Below are 23,773 nucleotides of genomic sequence, written 5' to 3' on the forward strand. Positions count from 1 at the left end.
GTGTATTGATATCAGAAAACTCGGTTTAGTATGAAAAAGTGAACAACTTTTTAATTCGCGACGAATCGACCAGTGAGGTAAATTGTGATAATGCAAGTGATTGATTTTAAATAAATGTATTACAAAAATAAGATCCCATTACATGTTTTCAAATAATGAAAAGCAATTTCACCAAATTTTCTAAAAATATATGTAGTTTGATAAATTAATTTTAGGATTTTTCGTCGGCACTGTTAAGGTTTAAGACTGGTAACATTAAAAACTAACTGTCAACTGTCACTTTTCGTCATCAACGATTTGTCACTACTTTATCAGGTTGATTGTGTATCTCATTTTGACTTTTGAGCTAAAAATATATGGAAAAACCCTTGCTTTGTCGAAAGTAATATATATAAAAGATTCAGAAAATATAGTAGAAACCTAAACAATGTCTAAGTTCGAGGATAATCCGTTTGGGGATCCTACCATAGACAACCCATTTGCCGTAAGTAGCCCATCCAAGTTATCGGAATTTGTATTCCAGCAGTTCAACAGAGTGATTGTGGACGTTTTGTTATAGGATCCAGCCGTCCAGCAAGTTGCGAGAAGTACGAACAATGCCACACAAGGTCTCGACGATTACAATCCCTTCGACGGGCAGCCTAGTCCAAATCAACCCACGGTAATTCGGTGTAGTTTTTGTTGAGTCAACGAATTCTGCTGCGTCAATACGGTATTAACAGCATCGGAACATGTTATCAGACTGGCCGAACGAGTTCAAATCGTGTCGAATGTTAATAAGTTTCTCTTTATTATAATTGCGTACAGATAGCAGGGGAAATGTACGAGTAGGTAAACAATGCAATAAATATAAACAGTAATTAATATACCCATATTGATATACATAATATGATTTTAAACTATGATCATATCACATTATGAACTCACAAGGAACCTTGTCTATAAAATTGTATTTTTCAAGTTTATATGCAACTAACTCCCATTTCTGTTTATTATAAAACTATTATTTACATCAATTCAAGATGTTTTACAGAGTCTGTTTTTTGATCTATGAAAAATTCAACATGGGTTCCGTCCAACTAAATAAAAACATGAGACTAGTTTGAAAGGGCTACAATAATCTGTTAATATTGTTATTGTCGTGCAGACCCAACAACCTCCACAGCCAGCAATCATGCAGGCTGTGTCGCCGCCCACAAACACACATTTTGCTGGAGGCAGGACCCAGCCGCCTCAACAGCAGCCGCAAGGGCCACCCAACAATAACCTCACTGCAGACCTTTTGGTATGTATTTGATAAACATTATTATGTTGATATACTGTCAGCTTCAAATAGATAGTGATGGTCAAAGTGGCGAAATATATAAGGACCTCTGAGGAAACTAATTGCTGACCCCTGATTTAAGTATTCCAATAAAACAACAGTTTCTTAACAGGATCACCCGTCACACAAGTTTAAAATCAAAAATCAAAATACATTTATTTCAGATAACTATAATCCATACATGATAAATTTAAATAAAATAACAAAAACAATAATAATCATACATCACAATAAGACAAATAAATGTTAAAATACAATTAAAATTATATCACACAGTTAAAATTTATAAAATAGTTTAGGAACACTTTGTGATGACTATTGTGTTCTGGATGAGATTGGTTCAAGACTGGGATAAGTTGCGTATTCGAAGAGAAGCCTATGCTCGGCAGTGGGTGATAAAAGGCTGATATGATGATGATGATGATTGTGTGCCCTTACATGGTGTCATGAACCTATATATTATGCATTTTTACACATTATGTACATGACAATGCAATATTATATAAATGACTAAATGATAATCAGTCCCTTCGAGGAAATACATAGTTAAAACAAAGTTTTCGGCAATTAATATTTATTTCTTTATAGTACTTTTTTATTATCCAGTTGGAATGTTGTTAATGAGGTTGTCTGACCAGAGCATTGATTAAGTTAATATATTTAACAGCTAGATTTTTTTCTTCTAAGATACACATTGTACATATATACGGCGTTATTCATAAACGTCAGCTAAGTTAATCAGCTGATGATCGTCGTTTGTCCCTCTCTACGGCATAACGACAGATAGGGACAAACGATGATCATCAACTGATTAAGTTAGCAGCCGTTTATGAATAACGCCAATAGTAAATACCTTTCTTTAGTAGTTCAAATAAGATAAGAGCATAAACCTTAAAAACTTCTTATTTATTTAATATAAATATAATTTGTGTAGCTTTAAAGGAACTATTTATTATATTTCAATTGAGTAATTCAAGTAATTGGGACATAAAAAGTGAATTAATGTTTTACCGTTTTTAGTAGGTACTACGTAATTATGAACACATGTACAATACAGTTATAGCTATGCACCATAAAGCACCTTTTATTAGTGAAAGTGACCACCATGCCTCACAATAAAATGGTATACACATAGATATTATCAGTACAGATAACAGTGAGTCACTATTCACAGTTTCACAACGAGCTGCTAAATTGTGTTGGGCACAATTTAAACTTTTCATGTGGATAACTTAAGTGAATGGGCATTGATGATGAATGTAGTACACTCCACATTCATCATCAATCCCCATTCACTTAAATTATACAGTAGTGTACAGACTACTCCACATATTTTAGAATATTCACACTTGTGAAGTTGTGACTGACAAGTTGTAAACCTTAATGCAAAGACATAAGGTTATTCAGAAACGCTTGTCAATACTAACAAGCTCTTGATAATTGTGTGTCCTTATCTGTCTTAGAAAGGGACAAAATTGAGATTTAGCGATTGTTCTCCATGCTGTTCCGTTCTAAATAAATGTAGACGGATAGAGACTGCATATAGCAGCTCCGTTGATTGTGTAAATTTTGGTGCTGCAATTTTTACTCGAAAATAATTTATTTACAAATGTATGTAGCCGTGTACGTTTATTTTTGGCAAGCTGACAAGTGACAAGTGGACGGATATTTACATGTAGCTGTAGGTACAGTTAGCAGAAGTTGCTAAGCGGGCGAGGTCAAAATTACCTTGATACACTCTTATTTTCTTAACAGTTAAGTCACGTCAAGATCATTTTGAGCAACTTCTGCTGCTGACTGTACATAGTTAGAAATAGAGACTAGTCCAACAAGTTATATATAAATCTTCTGTACCTATATACCAAAAAGCAGTGTTTTTCAATAGCACTCGACACTGTTAGATATGTATTGCATATTGCTCTTATTTATACGTACATTGCCAGTCACTTCACTTTACTAACACTTGCTTTGCTTTTCCATATCGCACAAAAAGGAGTTAAAGGTAAACACATTATAATTATAGGTATCTCTTAAGTATTTATCTTATTTTATTTATTTTTGCTTACTCTTATTCTTAGACTCTGGTACGTTTTGTACTAAATGATTCTATGATCTAAGCTAGTTATTAATTTACATAGTTTAGTAGTTATGTAAATAAATGCTTTATTATTTATGTTTCTCAGTATCTTGTATGAAGTGTACACATTTTTCAAAACTAATTTGTGATTTAAATAGTATTCCATTTGATTTTCTAGCTTGTCGCAAAAAAGTAATATTGACTAATATGATTATTTTTAGATAGAAAGCCATATTAACCAGATATGTATAATATAACAACTCATTTTTTGATTAAAATACTTGATCCCACGCTCTCACAATATAGGTACAATGTAGAAATATGTATGTAAGTACCGATAAGAGGTCACAATCACAATTGTCAAATTGTTAGCGCCCACTCCTCTCATAGCTACTTCCTATTATAATTTGGGATTCTTTTACTCAGTCTTCATTCTGTAAATTTCTGCCACTGCTAAGACAACTTTACGTAAAGAATTTAACTAAAAGTGTGACCTTGCGTTACTAATAAAGGCCTTACATTATTCAAATTTGCTTCTTACGGCAAATACGTACTGAGAGATAATATAAGCAAGTATGTTTAAATGTAAAAGAAAATAGCATTATTCGTGCTTTATAAAAGACAAAAAAAGATGAGTGTTGAATTGGAATCTCAACTACAGAGGCGGCAAGAAGAATTAGAACGTAAAGCGGAGGAGCTAGCCCGGCGCGAGGCAGAGCTCCGGGCCGGGTCCGCCGGCAGACGGAACAACTGGCCGCCGTTACCCGGTTTCTGTCCTGTTCAACCATGCTTCTACCAGGACATTAATGTGGACATACCGCTCGAGTTCCAGAGGATCGTACGACATCTCTACCACCTGTGGATGTGTGAGTGTTCTATAATGTTTCTCTAGTGTTTATACTCTGCTTGTGGGCACTGGCCATTACCGGGCTTCTGTCTCGTACAACCGTGCTTCTACCAGAACATAAATGTGGACATACCGCTCGAGTTCCAGAGGATCGTGCGGCACCTGTACCACCTGTGGGTGTGTGAGTGTTCAATAATGTTTCTCTAGTGTTTATACTCTGCTTGTGGGTACTGACCATTACCAGGCTTCTGTACAAGCAAGCATGCTTCTACCAGGACATAAATGTGGACATACTGCTCGAGTTCCAGAGGATCGTGCGGCACCTGTACCACCTGAGGGTGTGTGAGTGTTCAATAATGTTTCTCTAGTGTTTATACTCTGCTTGTGGGTACTGACCATTACCAGGCTTCTGTACAAGCAAGCATGCTTCTACCAGGACATAAATGTGGACATACCGCTCGAGTTCCAGAGGATCGTGCGGCACCTGTACCACCTGTGGGTGTGTGAGTGTTCAATAATGTTTCTCTAGTGTTTATACTCTGCTTGTGGGTACTGACCATTACCAGGCTTCTGTACAAGCAAGCATGCTTCTACCAGGACATAAATGTGGACATACCGCTCGAGTTCCAGAGGATCGTGCGGCACCTGTACCACCTGTGGGTGTGTGAGTGTTCAATAATGTTTCTCTAGTGTTTATACTCTGCTTGTGGGTACTGACCAGTACCAGGCTTCTGTACAAGCAAGCATGCTTCTACCAGGACATAAATGTGGACATACCGCTCGAGTTCCAGAGGATCGTGCGGCACCTGTACCACCTGTGGATGTGTGAGTGTTCTATAATGTTTCTCTAGTGTTTATACTCTGCTTGTGGGTACTGGCCATTACCGGGCTTCTACCTGTCCAGCCGTGCTTCTACCAGGACATAAATGTGGACATACCGCTCGAGTTCCAGAGGATCGTGCGGCACCTGTACCACCTGTGGATGTGTGAGTGTTCAATAATGTTTCTCTAGTGCTTATACTCTGCATGTGGGTACTGGCCATTACCAGGCTTCTACCTGTCCAGCCGTGCTTCTACCAGGACATAAATGTGGACATACCGCTCGAGTTCCAGAGGATCGTGCAGCACCTGTACCACCTGTGGGTGTGTGAGTGTTCAATAATGTTACTCTAGTGTTTATACTCTGCTTGTGGGTACTGGCCATTACCAGGCTTCTGTACAAGCAAGCATGCTTCTACCAGGACATAAATGTGGACATACCGCTCGAGTTCCAGAGGATCGTGCGGCACCTGTACCACCTGTGGATGTGTGAGTGTTCAATAATGTTTCTCTAGTGTTTATACTCTGCTTGTGGGCACTGGCCATTACCGGGCTTCTGTCTTGTACAACCGTGCTTCTACCAGCCAGCCTATTATGGATTGCTTTATCCATCTTTATCCACGTGATAAAATAACTGTCACTGTTTAACACCGTGGGAAAGAAAGTGACGGACACCGTTTTATCACGCTGTCACGTAGACAAGAACGACCATCATATCCGTACAGGACATAAATGTGGACATACCGCTCGAGTTCCAGAGGATCGTGCGGCACCTGTACCACCTGTGGATGTGTGAGTGTTCAATAATGTTTCTCTAGTGTTTATACTCTGCTTGTGGGTACTGGCCATTACCAGGCTTCTGTCCCGTACAACCGTGCTTCTACCAGGATATAAATGTGGACATACCGCTCGAGTTCCAGAGGATCGTGCGGCACCTGTACCACCTGTGGATGTGTGAGTGTTCAATAATGTTTCTCTAGTGTTTATACTCTGCTTGTGGGTACTGGCCATTACCAGGCTTCTGTACAAGCAAGCATGCTTCTACCAGGACATAAATGTGGACATACCGCTCGAGTTCCAGAGGATCGTGCGGCACCTGTACCACCTGTGGATGTGTGAGTGTTCAATAATGTTTCTCTAGTATTTATACTCTGCTTGTGGGTACTGGCCATTACCAGGCTTCTGCCCTGTCCAACCGTGCTTCTACCAGGACATAAATGTGGACATACCGCTCGAGTTCCAGAGGATCGTACGACATCTCTACCACTTGTGGATGTGTGAGTGTTCTACAATGTTTCTCTAGTGTTTATACTCTGCTTGTGGGTACTGGCCATTACCAGGCTTCTGCCCTGTCCAACCGTGCTTCTACCAGGACATAAATGTGGACATACCGCTCGAGTTCCAGAGGATCGTGCGGCACCTGTACCACCTGTGGATGTGTGAGTGTTCAATAATGTTTCTCTAGTATTTATACTCTGCTTGTGGGTACTGGCCATTACCAGGCTTCTGCCCTGTCCAACCGTGCTTCTACCAGGACATAAATGTGGACATACCGCTCGAGTTCCAGAGGATCGTACGACATCTCTACCACTTGTGGATGTGTGAGTGTTCTACAATGTTTCTCTAGTGTTTATACTCTGCTTGTGGGTACTGGCCATTACCAGGCTTCTGCCCTGTCCAACCGTGCTTCTACCAGGACATAAATGTGGACATACCGCTCGAGTTCCAGAGGATCGTGCGGCACCTGTACCACCTGTGGATGTGCGAGTGTTCTGTACTGTTTCTCTAGTGTTTATACTCTGCTTGTGGGTAACGAAAGGGTCTACCGGGATCGCTTGAATATGCAAGAGTGATAGAGAGGTTATATAACAAAATTTCGACTCTCGTTTGCGGTAGACCCTCAGATTGTGAGTAATTGTGGTAGTGGCGTCCCCTACGCAGAGTTTCGCGTAATATTCCCTATTGAAAACAAATGAAAACCGCAAATGCACTATAGTGACATACAATACACATTTTCCAGTCCACGCGCTGATCCTCGCCCTGAACATCGTAGGCGCGATGAGCCTCATGTTTGCCGGCGAAGGGTTCACCGTTTTCGGCCTCGCCATACTCTACTTCGTGCTGCTGACTCCCTTCAGCTTCGTCTGCTGGTACCGGCCCATCTACAAGGCGTTCAGGAGTGACTCCTCCTTCAACTTTATGGTGTATTTCTTCATATTCCTGTTCCAAATCATCATTGCTGTGGTGCAGAGTGTTGGGTTCAATGGGAGTGGTTATTGGTGAGTGCTACTTTTTTATCGTGTATTTTTTATCCTCCTAAGCGCCACTTGCACCATCCCACTAGCCCGGGGTTAAGCGGTTAAACCGTTACCCCAGTGTCAAATTGTACTGGTGACCATGGTAACTCCAGGTTTAACCGGTTAACCCTGGGTTAATGAATGGTCCAAGTGGCCCTAAGCTGTTTAACGAACAAAACAAAAGAAATCCAATTATGTTCCGAATTAAAATAATTTAAATTACACAATTAAATAATTATTAGAGTCTGTGCGGAAACAGAAGAGCCGTGAAATGTATGGGATCTAATACATTTCACGACTCTTCTCTTTCCGCACAGACTAGTAGCATGAGTTTAGGCCGTGCGTGCGTAGTTAAGGTGGTCGTGATATTGAATTTGACATGCATGATAAATAAAAATGGTCGCTAACAGAAGTGATTTCATAACACGCCAATTTCCTCGTGTTTACGCGTATCACACACACATTCACAACATTCAAACCCGATAAGAATGTGAGGAGGCTTGTCATGAAATCATAGTTTTGTCTTAAGGGATCTTACCTCCTATCTGTAAATTCTATGACAAAATACTGCCAAAATGGTGATAGTATCAAAAATAATAAAAATATGGGTCATTATCTATGAAAAGGGACCTTATTGTCGATGGCGCTTACGCCGCACAGCGTCGCGCGGCATTGTATTTATACCGGAGCATCGTTAATAATGGCGTAACCGCCACCGACAATAAGGTCCCTTTTCATAGATAACGTCACATATTGCAAGTGTTGCAAGACTTGTCATTTGGGCCATTTAATATGAAATGCTACTACTACTTCAAGCTATATTAACGTTATATTTCGTTTTTTACAGCGGTCTTATCACCAGCATCGCCATATTCCAGACGAACATCGGGGTCGGTATCATCACCATTCTGATCACCATCGGGTTCATCACCAGCGCCGTGGCCGATGTCATGCTCATGGCTAAGGTAATTAATAGAGATGCCACGAATATTCGGCAACTATTCGGTATTCGGCCTATTCGGCCACTTTGCCGAATATTCGGTATTCGGCCGAATGTTGCCTACTATTCGGCCGAATACTGAATATCTGTTGCACCTACTTAAAAAGAAAAATTGCACAATAAAAATAACCAAAAACTATGTAGGTATATTTAGAATGTGTTCTTGGAAAGTTGTTAAATACGAAGTCCCTTTTTTAAGCATTTGTTGATTAAAAAACATTTTATTTTTGTCATGAGTCTGTTTTGTTTGACTCTTCATTAATGCTGTTCAACAAAAATATATCTTAGCTAACGTCATCTAACGTTGAGCTTTGTTAGCGATCAGTTTTCATAATAATTGTGACTCAAAATGTTCGCATGTCATGCAATATTCGGTATTCGGCCAAGAGAGGGGCCGAATATTCGGTATTCGGCCAAAACCACTATTCGGGGCATCTCTAGTAATTAAGGGCTATTTGGATTATCGAATTTAAAGAAAAAACCTGTGCTATTATAGACCTTATCTTACCTACATAATGTACAAATGCGTTTACAATGATGTCAAAGATCCCCCAGCTTGCACTAGTGACCTGGCTATAATGGAAACACCTGCGAACACATGTCCAATTATATCCAAATATAGTTGTATGTGATCGATTATACCCATTATTCCTTTTGTATGTTTAATCTCATTATTAACAGGCATAATAGGTTTGTTTGTTAACTAGTTAGAACGTATTCACCTTTTTTTTCTAAATTATTTGGTTGAATCGTAATTTTGCGCGCGGCTACAGCGTAATATCAACCTTCGTGCGTTCCGATAAGGTTCACGATGACGCACACGATAGGCGTGGCGTTTAAAGGGTTAAAAATGGGGTCCCTTTGTTTCCCATAAAGTTTTAAGTCATAATAAAGTTTGTCATATTATCATTAGTCCTAAAACTGAAACCGTTAACTTTTCAGGATTTTCGTAAGGTTATCCTATGTATAGGTTAGGTTAGGTTTGTTTTATGGCAATCCTGAAAAGTGACGCGTTTCTGAACCAAATACATTATGACTTCAAACTTTTTGGTAAACAATAGAGACCCGTTAAAAATAGGTCATTGGGCCTTATCTTTCGTGTCGCCCACGTGTCTCGCAATCGCTAACACAAATGCAATGTGGATGGTGGATAGATCCTATACTTCGTTTTTTCAGCATTAGAAATAAGGTAAACAATCTTGATGTGTCATTTAATTGAAAAACGCATTTTAAAAATAACTTACGGTAAATATGTAACAATTATGAATCTAATACGATCTTTTATAGTCTTCTGCTTTCATAAGTAATAGTTATTGATTTTTAAAAAGTGTTTTTCAATTAAAAAACGTGTCATAATCGCTTACCTTCTTTCAAGTTCTTTCTAATGCTAAAAAAAAAGAACAATTCAAAGGCTGGCCTTTTCATATGCCCCCGGTCTGGGCTGCTAGAGTAAATGTCTAACTTATGTTTCCTCAGGTGCACCGCATATACCGATCGACGGGAGCGTCGCTCGCCAAAGCTCAGACGGAGTTCACAACGGAGATCCTCCGCAACCCGCACGTGCAGACCGCCGCGTCCAGCGCGGCCGCCGCCGCCGTCAACGCGCAGATCGCGCAGGCCAACCGCTACTAGCCGGTACGTTGTGTAGTATAGGGCACGTTGGCACTTGTACCGGACGGGAGCGTCGCTAGCAAGGCACAGACGTTCACGACGGCGATCCTCCGCAACCCGCACGTGCAGACCGCCGCCGTCAACGCGCAGATCGCGCAGGCCAACCGCTACTAGCCGGTACGTTGTGTAGTATAGGGCACGTTGGCACTTGTACCGGACGGGAGCGTCGCTAGCAAGGCACAGACGTTCACGACGGAGATCCTCCGCAACCCGCACGTGCAGACCGCGGCCGTCAACGCGCAGATCGCGCAGGCCAACCGCTACTAGCCGGTACGTTGTGTAGTATAGGGCACGTTGGCACTTGTACCGGACGGGAGCGTCGCTAGCAAGGCACAGACGTTCACGACGGAGATCCTCCGCAACCCGCACGTGCAGACCGCGGCCGTCAACGCGCAGATCGCGCAGGCCAACCGCTACTAGCCGGTACGTTGTGTAGTATAGGGCACGTTGGCACTTGTACCGGACGGGAGCGTCGCTAGCAAGGCACAGACGGAGTTCACGACGGAGATCCTCCGCAACCCGCACGTGCAGACCGCCGCCGTCAACGCGCAGATCGCGCAGGCCAACCGCTACTAGCCGGTACGTTGTGTAGTATAGGGCACGTTGGCACTTGTACCGGACGGGAGCGTCGCTAGCAAGGCACAGACGGAGTTCACGACGGAGATCCTCCGCAACCCGCACGTGCTATTAGGGCTACTTGCACCATTCACTAACCCGGGGTTAACTGGTTAAAGCTGGAGTTACCATGGTTAAGAGTACAATTTGACACTAGGTTAATGGTTTAACCGCTTAACCCCGGGGTTAGTGGGATGGTGCAAGTGCCCCTTAGTCGGCTAGTTGGCCAAATAAATAAGGCTCACCTGCACCATCCCACTTAACCGGGATTAAGCTGTTAAACCGTTAACCCAATGTCAATCCAGGTTTAACCGGTTAACCCCGGATTAGTGGAATGTGGCGCTAATAGTTATAGATAGCTGTATACATATATAATAGCCATTTCCGCTTATATTAAGGTGTTAAAAAAGATGGTATCTTATCCTCAATATGATTCATCTTTGTTTATACGTGGTTGATAACGAGTAGATAACAAGGAAATGGTTTTAGTACCAATTATTCACTATCGTTCATATGAATCACTTACAAATGCCCTGTGAATTCCAACATATTACGTACACGTCATATTACTATCATGAGGGTAGATTTGCATAAATTGCTCAATCGCGCAATTCATGCCGAGGTAAATATTTGTAACAACGGTGAATTCATGGTTTAGTTTAGTTTGAGAGTTATTTAACGTAACAGATAAATAGAGTTTTTCCTAACGTACAATGAAGCATTAAAAAAAGTTTTTTTTCCAAAATTAACAAAGAAATATCAATAAGTACTTAAATAAAGACATCAATGAATAATGTGAAAGAACAATATGATTATATAAGCACAATAAAGATAGCTATGATAAAGTAGACTCAAAATGTACGAGTAGTAAACAATTCCTCATAATCGCAGGCAATATACCTACCATACCATACAAACCAGTGTCTTAGAGTTATCTGGAAGAGATTGCTTTTTAACGATAAGACCGCCTGATGTTTACTTCTACTTCTGTTGCTGTTTTTTCTTCTTTGAATGTGCCATAATGAGTATTTTGTATTGTAAAGTATATTTTAGTTACGGGGTCCCGTCGTTTCCCATAAAATTTTAAGTCATAATGTATTGTTTGTCATATTATCATTAGTCATAAAACTGAAACCGTTAACATTTCAGGATTTTCGTTAGGTTATCCTATAGATAGGTTAGGTTAGGTTTGTTTTATGGCAATCCTGAAAAGTGACGCGTTTCTGAATTAAATGAATTATGACTAACGAAAATTCGGGCTAACAATACATTATGGCTTAAAACTATTTGGGAAACAATAGAGACCCTTTAGTTACATATACATCCAACAAGTAGGTACACAATACATAACCATAATCTTTTTTTTTTTCAGATGTGAAACATACGGACCGCTCCAAACGTGCATTTAGAAGTTACGCAACGTACACTGCAAATGAGCTAGTGGTAATTCGCTTTTTCTCTTTGCTCACGAGACGTGTAAACATGAATGATCATGTTTATATATTTCGTGGGCTTTTCCGTCGTATTTATTGGTGTATGTTACGTCACCATGCAGAGACATGTTGGAAGAGCTAAATGTTAAGCGTAATTGCGACTATGGCAAAGGACTATTAATCAAAATTGCCCCAAAACCAACAGAGTTGAGAGTTAGGTCATTAGATAGGTATTTTTCTGTACTTCATTTCGTTCTATGGGCACCAAGCGGAATTCCATTGCAGAACTGAGAATTTGGTATTTTAGTCAAAATGTCGTCACCCTTATTACCTAGGCAATAGAATCCACCGCCGCATTAATTAATTTACTTACTTGGACTTTATTGCCTAGGTAATAAGGGTGACGTCATTTTGGCTAAAATACCAATATCTCAGTTCCACAATGGAATTTCGATTGGTGCCCATAGAAAAGAAATGAAGTACATAGAAATACCTATCTATTACCTTACTCTCATTTCTGTTGGGTCCAGGCTCCATACAAAGTTGCTCATGGTCCTTTAACTAATCAGAAATACATTTAATAATAAAAGTATTTTAACTTAATAAAGTTTTCTTGTATGACTACGCTATGCATGAAATTGCCAATTAATACCGCGATCCGCTGCCAAATGCAATGCCTCGATGATTTACTCGATTCATGAAATTATGCGGTGAAACTACCCTGTTACTTTTTTTGTACAGTAAAGATCGATTTTCCTAGGATAGCGGTGTCGTCATATAGCGGCCGTCTCCATACTAAATAATACGGCTAAATATGGATGTCGTAGTATTTGTATGGAGACGGCCGCTATATGACGGCACCGCTATCGGAGGAAACCAAAGCTTAAGCTGCAGAAAAGGTACTCCCCCTTTGCATAGAAATTTGTATGTACTGACATATATTAATCGATATATATTTGCTGGTCGATCATGTCTCTGCTTGGTAATTATTCGCGATCTAATTGTTGTATTAAAATCAAGTCGATGATCAATTATTGCGGCATTCAGAAATCTTAGTTTTCTTAATATCTAAATTTTCCGACGACAAACTGTTTTGTTTGTTATTAATAGCTGTTGCGGTCAGTGAACAGCCAAATTGACAAGAGGGCTGTGTGTGTAATCGTAATATTATCGATAATTATTACTTATTTATGACTTACAAAGATAATTTTCAAATATAATAATGGGCTGCTTGCAAAAGCAGTGTAACACAAAAAGTCGAATTTTTAAGACTTCGTATTTTGTCTAGGTTATAAAGTACAACATTACTTTTATTATTCTCCAAAATAATTCATAAGTGTAAAGAGTTGATCACAAAATAAATGATAACTTTTACTTTACCTTATGTATTACTATACACCTAGCCAAAATATATGTAAAGCCCCATTTACACAGCGCGATGCAATATTCGATACATTGCTAACTACAGAGTACAATTAATTCAGTCGATCAACAAAATACCGCAATTTAACGAAAATCGCATGCAAGTTCTTGATCAATCTAAATGGGGCTTAAAAGTTAAAATTGTGTTACCCTGCTTTTCACTGTCACCTCTGTTTGAGTATATCGTATTTTTTAGTGCTAAGCATCGCCAATTAAATTAAATTATTAAGTTGATTGCTAATTGTATAAACATTTTAAATAATGTGAGCTTAATGATGCTTTAATGTTCTACAAAGTCTAATTGAAATTATGTTTTATCGGGTCGCGGTGGCTCTTATACTTAAAGATAAACCTGTTTGTTTTTCTCTACCTTCTTATGATTGAATGAATGAAATGATTTTCAATGTGGTGAAAAGTTTTTAATGAATAAAGGTCTGTCGGGGCAGATTACTTTCGTAAAATAGGGAAAGTAAATAGCATTTTACAGTACATATGGTCCTATTTTCCCGCACTAGTGCGTAAAATAGCACTTTTCGTGCGATGTCAAAAGTTTAAAGGGCCATATGTACTGTAAAAAGTTGTACGATACACGTGCGAATAGGTAATTCGCAACTCGTGTCGATTTAAAACACTCCCTTCGGTCGTGTTTTAATTTATCGCCACTAGTTTCGAATTTCCTCTTTTCCGCACTTGTATCGTAAATAACTATTCCTTATCAGTTAGAAATGCCCCATGGCTGTAATTACCCCGACTATTATTTTATGGAATTATTAAGTTCATCAAAGTGCGATAATAGTATTTATGTCAATTATTTTTTTACTTGCGCACTTTTTGAGCTGAGCCTTATTAGATTTTATTACGTTATAGAATGCCCTTGTAACCTAGTAATATGTAAGATAAAGGGGTGTTCACATTAGTTTTTGCTTTAGCCTTTGTATCCACAGTTAACTTATTTTTGGCAATTATGTGAACATTCCAAAGCGAACTGTCTGAACTAAATGTAAATATTTTCTATCTCTAATTTATATATGTCCATGTAAATTAGGACTACATATAGCACTTGCTGTTCATTAGTATTAAAAATACCTTTCAGTGTGGATTTGGTAGGTTTGAACTGATTAATATAAATCATTCGGTTTAGCCTAGTTTTGATATAGTAATAATATATAATGAAAGTTAAAGAGCGATCCGCAATCTGTTCCTAATTTTTTTTACTGACACTTCAAGCCGCTAAATCTAAAAATATATTAAATTTTACAAACCTAAAATTGGGGAAACGTGAATCACATAGTCATATGAAATACGAGTATCAATTAAAACTTTCATACTTTTTATTAGATACACTGTGTTTGGGATTATAGATGCCCCAGTTTTTTCAAACCCCTTTTTTGTAAACTACCTAGTGTCCTAAACTAACCCAACAATACATTTTATTACTAGTAGTAAAATAAAATAGACTATTACCCATTATACCCATAATGACAATCGGCCTTAATATCCATGTTCCGAGTAGATTTCATAATAGCACAAGACGTCATAGAGATATTGTTGTTAAAAGAAATAGCATAGGAGTTTTCTTTTAAGCCTTACTAGTCACCTGACTACACAATAGGCGGAATAACACACCTAGCGCGGTAGAGTAACTTACTGCAAAGTGCAAACATATGACCAGGGGGCCTACCGCGAAAACCGAAATGCGAAAATTGCGGGGATCTTTCTCTTTTACTCCAACGAAGGAGTAATAAGAGTGTCAGAGAAAGATGCCCGCAATTTGCGAACTTTGATTTTCGTGGTTATAGCCAAGAGGTTTTTTTTTTGTGACCGCCCATGGTGTTGTTCCTACAGAATTTTGCCGCCTCGTGGCCGTATAATGGTTGCCTCGTAATCGCACCGGTGTGTAACTGAGACAACGCTAAACACCTATATAATGATGTCCCACTTGCACGCGGCGCCCTAAGTGAAGACCGCTTTACGGCCTGAGGAATGTAAAAGTTATATGAACCGTTTTCTTGTATATCAGTGCAGTAATGCCCCTATGTTACTTGTTGATATATTGATATGAAATATAGTTCAAAAAAATACACTTAGCCACCATAAAACTGGCGTTATTAATGAGATTATAACAGGAAAGGATAGTGTATTTAAGTGCTACAACCAATTAAATGAAGTACCTAATGGAGGCGTGTTAAATATGTATGTCTATGCCTGATAGATCACCTTCTATAAATATTCATGTAAAGCGGGTCATTACTGCGGGCATGTATCTGGGCCTAGAATGTAAATTATTGTAACCGTCCTAACCAGAAGAAGGCGGGTCTGTCTGAACGTTTAACTGTTTTGTAACTTAAGTCATGTTATATACTTATGATTAATAAATATAGTTTCAATTAAACTCTTTTGTTTTATTATATCTTGTGTAATTTTATGCCTTTCCGTTACAATTATCAATGTAATTGAAAATTCCTCAGTAAAAAGGCATTGTAAAAAAATTACAGTAAGTAACCCATAACGCCAAGAATGGTTCAATTTTGAACACAAGTTCGTGAAATTTTTGGATACAACAAAGCTTTTAACCCTTTTCCAGGCCGCACAAGTGTTTCTCTAAAAATCCAATTAATCCATCTTTGATTTGATGATTCATTTGAAGACAAGTCTCATTTCCTGAAAGTGCAATCTAATTTGAACTTTAAAATTGAGAAGCTAAAGTTGAATTTGATCGATAAATCGTTACTATGCCTGGAAAAGGGTTTAAGATTTTTTAATGTTCTTTTGATGTCTGTCAAATTCTTCTCAAGACCTTTCTAATGCCTTAGTCACCTCCAAAGAGTCCAAAGGTGATCTCTCTACTGCATTAGATCTAGTCTGCACTGCATGTTACATGTTAAAATTACGGTGGTGTTGGTTTTATTAGAAGTGGTTAAAATATACGAAGGGAAGCAAAGTGTGTAATAAAAACTACGTACGTTGTAGTAAACTATTTTATTTTATAATTCCTTACAATACGAACACAATAAACTAACACACTTCGATCCGTGCCCCCGTCACATAATAAACATTATGTCCAAGAAACGATGTCGATTTATAAACCCTATAATATTAAATACTAATTCTTAATTGTCACCTTCAACGGTATATTACGACTACAATATACCAATAACTTTCAAGGAAAAATATCGCTCTATTCCGCATTTCGTAGAAACATGTGACGTTATCTATGAAAAGGGACCCTATTGTCGATGGCGCTTATGCCATAATTAACGATGCTCCGATATAAATACAATGCCGCGCGACGCTGTGTGGCGTAAGCGCCATCGACAATAAGATCCCTTTTCATAGATAATGTCCCATATTTAATTTCGGATGGTTTCATGGATTTGTAAATTTCTCCCGTGATAGCTGTAAAGCTCAAACCACTGACAATCCAACCTCTAGACTGAGCTTAGGCCAATTCTTTCATGACACCGATGCTGCCAAAAATACGGGGGTGCGGGGGGACGAGGTGAGCGAATCCCGTGCCGTGATTGGTCCGTTCAAAGACACGGACCAATCACGGCACGGGATTGACTCGAAGATGGAGTAACGCTACCCTATGTGTGGCAGAGGGGGTAGCGCGACTATGCTATGTCTAGAGGTTGGATTGTCTGTGGCTCAAACACACTACGTCTGCGGTGCATTGGCGTGCGCGTGAGCGCCCAAGCGGCTCGGGTCCTGGCTCGGGTAGTGCAGGGCCGGCGCCGGCGGCGGTAGACCCGGACCCGGCGGCGGTAGACCCGGGCCGGGAGGGGGTAGACCCGGGCCGGGAGGTAGACCGGGGGGAGGGGGCGGCGCGCCCCACGGCCAGCCCGCCGCGGGGCCGTAGTGGTGCAGGTTGAAAAAGTCGTTGGGCCGGTGGGGCGGCGGCATCTATAAAAGGATTAAGGGAAAATCATATAAAAGGCCAAAAGTGTATGGAGTTTTATTTTTGTTGTGTTGTGCGTAGTATTTAGAATAGTGTATGTTTAATGTTATTTATTTTGTTTAATGTAATTTTAATTTAATTGTATATTATTGTGATTATGAGTCCTCGTTACTCGAAATAAATGAATTTTATTTTTATTTATTTTATTTTATTTTCCTGTTTTTTAGGGTTCCGTACCCGAAGGGTAAAAACGGGACCCTATTACTAAGACTCCGCTGTCCGTCCGTCCGTCCGTCTGTCACCAGGCTGTATCTCACGAACCGTGATAGCTAGACAGTTGAAATTTTCACAGATGATGTATTTCTGTCGCCGCTATAACAACAAATACTAAAAACAGAATAAAATGAAGATTTAAGTGGGGCTCCCATACAACAAACGTGATTTTTGACCGAAGTTAAGCAACGTCGGGCGGGGTCAGTACTTGGATGGGTGACCGTTTTTTTGCTTGTTTTGCTCTATTTTTTGTTGATGGTGCGGAACCCTCCGTGCGCGAGTCCGTCTCGCACTTGGTTTTTTTTATATTACAAATAAGAGTTTCATCGGTCAATTATTTATTATTATATTATAGTAGTTATTATTCTAAATCCAAACACCATACTAGTTACTTGCATAGTAAAAATAAGTACAACAATTATTCTAAGATTCTAAAGCGATGCATAAACCAAGCTCAAAAAAATGCAAATATAAACCATGTAAGTAGGTCCAAAAACGTAGGTAAAGCAACTTGGGATGTTATTAAAAATGTAACTAATACAACTAAGATAATTGATGGTAACATCGAGAAACTAGTCTTTAATAATAACACAATGAATAATCCTATCGATATTGCCAATTCTTTTAACGACTTTTATATTAATCTTACGAATTCTAATAATAATGACAACTTTAAACCTGATTTCTCTCGAGTAGATAAAAGTAACGCCAATCTGTTCCTAACGCCAACAGATGAAAATGAAGTATATAAAATCATCACTAATCTCAATTCTACAAACTCTGCTGGTTATGATGAGATACAAACCAAAATAATCAAAGAATGTAAAAAAGAAATTGCTGAAGTTATAAGTTATTTAGTAAATTTATCTTTTTCGGGAGGCATTTTCCCGGAGCCTTTGAAATTATCTCTCATTAAACCATTGTACAAAAAAGGTAACAAAGAAAGTGTTGAAAACTACAGGCCAATTTCACTCCTTCCTGTAATATCTAAGATTTTTGAAAAGGCATTTCATATACGTTTAACATCTTTTATAAATAAATTTAATATTATTAAAACTGAACAGTTTGGTTTCCAGAAAGGGAAATCGACTACTTTGGCTGCTTTCACCTTGTCAAATAACATACTCAGCTATATGAACACGAGCATGTCTGTAACTGCCATTTTCTTCGACATGAGCAGAGCCTTTGATTTTGTCTGCCACGAAACCCTTCTAGCTAAATGTGAGCTGTACGGTATAAGAGGTCTACCTAACAAATGGCTCAAGAGCTACTTATATGGTAGGACACAATTCGTGGAAGTAACCCAAATGGACGCTACCAATACCATAATTCAATACAAATCGTCCACTAATGTCAACAATGTAGGTGTTCCACAAGGGAGTATCATGGGACCCCTTCTTTTCTTATTATATGTCAATGACCTACCAAATGTAACTGTTTTTAAGTGTACACTTTTTGCTGATGATCTATCCATCGTCATACCGTGCCATGATGCTAACACATATAATAATGATATTAACAATACAGTTACTGATGTTATAACATGGTTACGTAAAAATAATTTAAATATCAATATTGACAAAACTACTTATATACAATTTGTAAATAAAAATGCCAATAAACACTCATTAACTGTATCGTATGAAAATCAGAACTTAACAGAATCATGTCGCACAAAATTTCTAGGCATATGGTTGGACGATGAATGTTCCTGGAGCGATCACATTAATAATTTATGTAGTAAAATTAACTCATTTGCATTTGCTCTATGGAAACTGACAAAGATAAGCACGAGGGAAACTGCAATACAGGCATATCATGGATACGTTTGCTCTCTGCTTAGGTATGGAATTCTTCTGTGGGGTAACTCGAGCCATGCCGAACGAGTGCTGATAGCTCAGAAACAGTGTATAAGAGCTATATGTAATGTAGATATTTTAACATCTTGCAGGCCGCTTTTTAAGGGCTTAAAATTTTTGACTGTACCTAGCATATATATTTATGAAGTTTGTCTATTTGTGAAACTTCATCCGGAATTTTTCAGTAAAAAAAAAGATATATGTAAGTTCAACACGAGGTACCCTAATAGACTTATTATTCCACCTAAAAAAACAAAATTGTATGGCAAAAATGCGCTATGTATGTCAATTAGTATCTATAATCGTTTACATGATGACATTAAAGAATTACCATTTAATTTATTTAAACCTAGGTTAAAAAAATGGTTAATAGACGAATGCTTCTATAGTGTCAGTGATTATTTTGATTATTATAATTGTCAAATTGGAATGTAGTTTTAAGTTCTTGTATACTTGACATTTCTCGAATCTCTTAATTATTTAAATTAATACCTACTACTGCGTTGTGTGTGTTGTGACTAATGTGTAAATTACTAATGTATTTTAATATTTTTATGTGATTCGTACTTCCATTAACTATATTTTTCGTTATGACTTTGTTGATTTAAAATGTTGTAAGTAGGTATAGATTTTGCATGCCAGCTACTGGTGAAATATGTGCTTCACTTATAACTGTTGACCATCTATTGTACCATGTTTTAAGCAAAATAAATGATTTATGATTTATGAATTTACTGTGGTATGTATTTACCTGTGGTGGAAACGGATGCAGGAAGGCAGGCGCCGGTGGCAGAGCGCCGGGCAGCCCGGGCACGGGCTCCAGGGCTGGTAATGTTTCGTTTTTCTCGTTTGTACCTTGACGACCTGAAACGAGGTTAAAATAAAGAAATCCGAACTTTTACACGTTAATACTTTTCTTTCTTTTTAATCTAAAAACAGATATTCTTCATTTTAAATTATTTTATGGATACACGTACTTTTTCAATTCCCTTAAATTATTGAAATAACTAACACTGGACAAATATCCAATAATAATTATGGATATTTTAAAAATAATATTTGATTTGTACAAAAAAAAATTAGCATTTCATTTTTTTTTAATTTATTTACTCAATAAAAAAATACACAGCAATACATTACACATCTTCTTTCGCCAAACTGCATGACAGTTTGTTGGCGAACGGTAGCACTCAACAATCTTCCTTAATCTACTGTGTAAGGTATTAAGTAGGTATTATCGGCAATACACTTACCTGACCAGTCATTAGGCTTTGTCTCAGTGCAATAAGGTTCAAAACCGGTCAGAGAACTGTGACGCCGATGGAATGTTTGTTAACAGGTAGTAGAATATCCAAAACTATTTTCAATCCTCACACAAGTGGAACAAGCAAATCTTTTTAAAATTTGGTATAATAAAAGGAATTGTGAGTTCTAAAGAAAGAAAGAACACAAAACAAATATTCATTATAGAGTCTGTGCGGAAAGACAAGAGTCGTAGAATGTATTGGACCCCATACATTTCACGACTCTTCTCTTTCCGCACAGACTCTAATAAGATTGAGGCTAAGATTCCTTACACCTTAACTACAGTTACAGTAACCAAATTGCTCTAGCTTTACCTTGAGATTTGCCCCATTTGATGGTGAGCCTTTTGCCGCCGATGACCAGTCGGTTGAAGGTCTTCTCTGCCGCGTGTTCGGCGGCGCTCCTAGTCGTGTACTGCACGAAGGCGCACTGCGCTCGCGGCACCAATGTCAGCGACCTGATAATTAGTGTAAACAAATATGTATTCGGCGACCGGCTGGCCTAGTGGGTAGTGACCCTGCCTGCTAAGCCGATGGTCCTGGGTTCGAATCCCGGTAAAGGCATTTATTTGTGTGATGAACACTAATATTTGTTCCGGAGTCATGGATGTTTTCTATGTACATATATAAGTATGTATTTATCTATATAAGTATGTATATCGTCGCCTAGCACCCATAGTACAAGCTTTGCTTAGTTTGGGGCTAGGTTGATCTGTGTAAGATGTCCCCCAATATTTATTTTTATTTATTTTATTGTATATGAAGAAAAGTAATAAAATATTTTCAATTAGTTATCGAATTATAGTGTATTCATTTTAAATTAAATTAAATCTGGAAATAGCTTAAGTTTCAGTGTGCCATCAACTTTAACCCATAGTTAAAAAGTGAATGGAAGTGATGTTAACCTCCAAAAGTTCCAAATTAAAACTTTTTTGACAAAATTTGATGCTGCGGCATGATGCGAAAGGATAAGCAGCATGTAAGAACTTAGAAGAAGAGTTAATGTAAGAACTGAGATCTATCGCTAAGAAAAAATACAACCCATGGAAAATGTGGATGGACTGTGGATGTAAAGTGAGTAAGCATCAACATGAAACAGAAAGAGCATAATGAGATGACAGGCAACAGAGATAAATAGAAGTCGAATAAATGCTGTATGGACCCCAAATAAATGTGACAAGAGTAGGGAGTGCTCCATACTGATTTTCTATACAAATACAGTACCGGAACTGGGAATTCCCGGTTCTCGCCATACAAACTCTGCAAGCCTAGCCAAGGTGACAATCGCTATCGCTTCGCTATCAAATCGCTTTGAGTCTCTCTATCACTCTTCCATATTTCCATATTAGTGCGACAGGGACAGTTGCGTTTCGATCGCTACGGAGCGTTAGCGATTGGTACTTTGGCTACGCGGCCAGTACCGAGAGCATTCCCGAGATAAAAGCTAGATAAAGATTACAATAATAGATAATTGATAAGGAAGACTTAAGTATCCAAACCTTATTTCTCCATACTGGTAGAAATGTCCTCTCAGCTCATCCTCAGAGATGTTCTCGGGCAAGTTGCCCACATACAGAGTGGTGACAGTTCTGTCCTCGGGTGGCGGAAGAGCCGGCATGGCGGCAGCGCGGCGCATTAGCTTCTCCGCTACTGGGTCATTCACACCATAGTATCTGTGGAGAAATTATAAGGATATTATAGCTGTTAAATTATCAACAGCATACAGATCATACAGATTATCAAAGGAATTTGAATGGTTAATATCAGTTAAATGGTTATAGCTATCATGGTAATTTAGGACCATGCTTTCTAATTACTACTATACATAATGCAAACGTTTCTTAGCAGAAGTGTGCTGATTTAAATGAAAAGAGAAGAGAATTCTATGTAGGAAGTTTAAATTTATAAACTTCCTACATAGAATTCTCTTCTCTTCTCTTCAATACATAAAATATGATTTTTATATGGGTACAAAATAGAATATCAAAAAATAGAGAACTGTACCTGTCTTTGATGTTCTGGTCTGCCAATGGATCATCAGGGTCGGTGGGCTTTTCATGACGGTACGGGCACTCCTCTCCTCTCCGACACTCCCCTTTCACCCAGAATGAGCACACATGTGGCCTATTCCTCTTATAATATGGGGCAGTTCGGGCCAACCTCAACAACAGATCAGAAGCACCCTTGGACTTCAGAGCAGAATTGCTCGGTTGAGTAGAATCAAATTTAGACATTTGACTATCTAAGTTCTGAATATAATACTCTTTATTCACTTCATTTCGAGGTAGATCATCTTGTATTTTAAGAGCCGCATCTCTAACTTGAATAGGCAACCCATATTCTAAGTCCAACAGGCAAGTTTGACAAACATTCTTCAACTTGGAACATGTTTGGCAAATTTCTGTTTTCTTGAAGCGCATCCTAGAACCTGGGCACCAACGGAAGACTGTAAATGGTCGAGCGCATATTTTACACTCTTTGCCATACTTTTCCTTCGTCTGTAAAGAAATTAATCATATTATAATTTATTAATGATCAATAGTAACCTTATTTGTAGTTAAATTGTGATAAAGTAACACGTTACCATACGAATATATGGATTGTCTCCTAGGCATGTTTGGCACAAAATTGGAAAGTCCTGAAAAAGAAGAAGCATAATATTAATAAATATTTAACTGATCTAAGCTGAATATGTATAGAAAATATGGTTTAATCATACCGAATCTTCCCAATTCTGTCGATTGTAAGTGTTCGTCGATTTCGACACAGCCATTTTCAGTATTTAAAATCACCTTTTGCTTTTTACTAACTGCAAACTAAACAACAAGATAGGTTCTACGTAAGTTTAGATATTTAATCATCACGACACAAATTAGAGACAAATAAATCCTTTACGCGCATAGATGGTAGGATTTACGTATATTATTATACCAT

At 38.5% G+C, this 23,773-nt stretch overlaps 2 protein-coding genes across 4 annotated transcripts; one reads left to right on the forward strand and one right to left on the reverse strand.

Annotated features, from left to right (window-relative positions):
- Nucleotides 1–266: 266 nt before the first annotated feature.
- Nucleotides 267–12,232, forward strand: LOC134656652 (secretory carrier-associated membrane protein 5). 3 transcript variants are annotated; one of them, XM_063512216.1, is made up of 9 exons: nt 267–484; nt 560–661; nt 1,148–1,285; nt 4,063–4,168; nt 5,923–6,021; nt 7,088–7,346; nt 8,212–8,329; nt 9,841–9,999; nt 12,023–12,232. In XM_063512216.1, the coding sequence occupies exons 1-8, from the start codon at nt 428–430 to the stop codon at nt 9,994–9,996; spliced, it is 1,035 nt and encodes a 344-aa protein (XP_063368286.1). In that variant the 5' UTR covers nt 267–427; the 3' UTR covers nt 9,997–9,999; nt 12,023–12,232. The 3 variants fall into 3 exon arrangements, with proteins under 3 accessions (XP_063368286.1, XP_063368285.1, XP_063368283.1); XM_063512215.1 differs by lacking the exon at nt 5,923–6,021 and adding an exon at nt 6,408–6,506 and having other exon boundaries at nt 268–484; XM_063512213.1 differs by lacking the exon at nt 5,923–6,021 and having other exon boundaries at nt 268–484; nt 4,063–4,267.
- A 4,619-nt stretch (nt 12,233–16,851) lies between these two features.
- Nucleotides 16,852–23,703, reverse strand: LOC134656494 (pre-mRNA-splicing factor RBM22). Its single transcript, XM_063512054.1, has 8 exons — nt 23,559–23,703; nt 23,424–23,477; nt 22,844–23,337; nt 22,339–22,512; nt 21,155–21,297; nt 20,287–20,399; nt 17,162–17,408; nt 16,852–16,918 (listed from the first exon to the last, which is right to left on the reverse strand). Exons 1-7 carry the CDS (start codon nt 23,610–23,612, stop codon nt 17,163–17,165), a joined length of 1,278 nt encoding a protein of 425 aa, XP_063368124.1. The 5' UTR covers nt 23,613–23,703; the 3' UTR covers nt 16,852–16,918; nt 17,162.
- Between the last annotated feature and the right edge of the window lie 70 nt (nt 23,704–23,773).

The sequence above is a fragment of the Cydia amplana genome, chromosome 18 (genome assembly GCF_948474715.1).
Source record: "Cydia amplana chromosome 18, ilCydAmpl1.1, whole genome shotgun sequence".
NCBI lineage: Eukaryota > Metazoa > Arthropoda > Insecta > Lepidoptera > Tortricidae > Cydia > Cydia amplana.

Coding starts and splice junctions, on each gene's coding strand:
- LOC134656652 (XM_063512216.1), top strand. CDS start 428: ATGTCTAAGTTCGAGGATAATCCGTTTGGGGATCCTACCATAGACAAC. Junction 7,347..8,211: donor TTCAATGGGAGTGGTTATTG/GTGAGTGCTACT, acceptor CGTTTTTTACAG/CGGTCTTATCACCAGCATCG. Junction 8,330..9,840: donor ATGTCATGCTCATGGCTAAG/GTAATTAATAGA, acceptor ATGTTTCCTCAG/GTGCACCGCATATACCGATC.
- LOC134656494 (XM_063512054.1), bottom strand. CDS start 23,612: ATGGCTGTGTCGAAATCGACGAACACTTACAATCGACAGAATTGGGAA. Junction 23,338..23,423: donor ACAATCCATATATTCGTATG/GTAACGTGTTAC, acceptor ATTTCTTTACAG/ACGAAGGAAAAGTATGGCAA. Junction 20,400..21,154: donor CAAATGGGGCAAATCTCAAG/GTAAAGCTAGAG, acceptor ACCTCGTTTCAG/GTCGTCAAGGTACAAACGAG.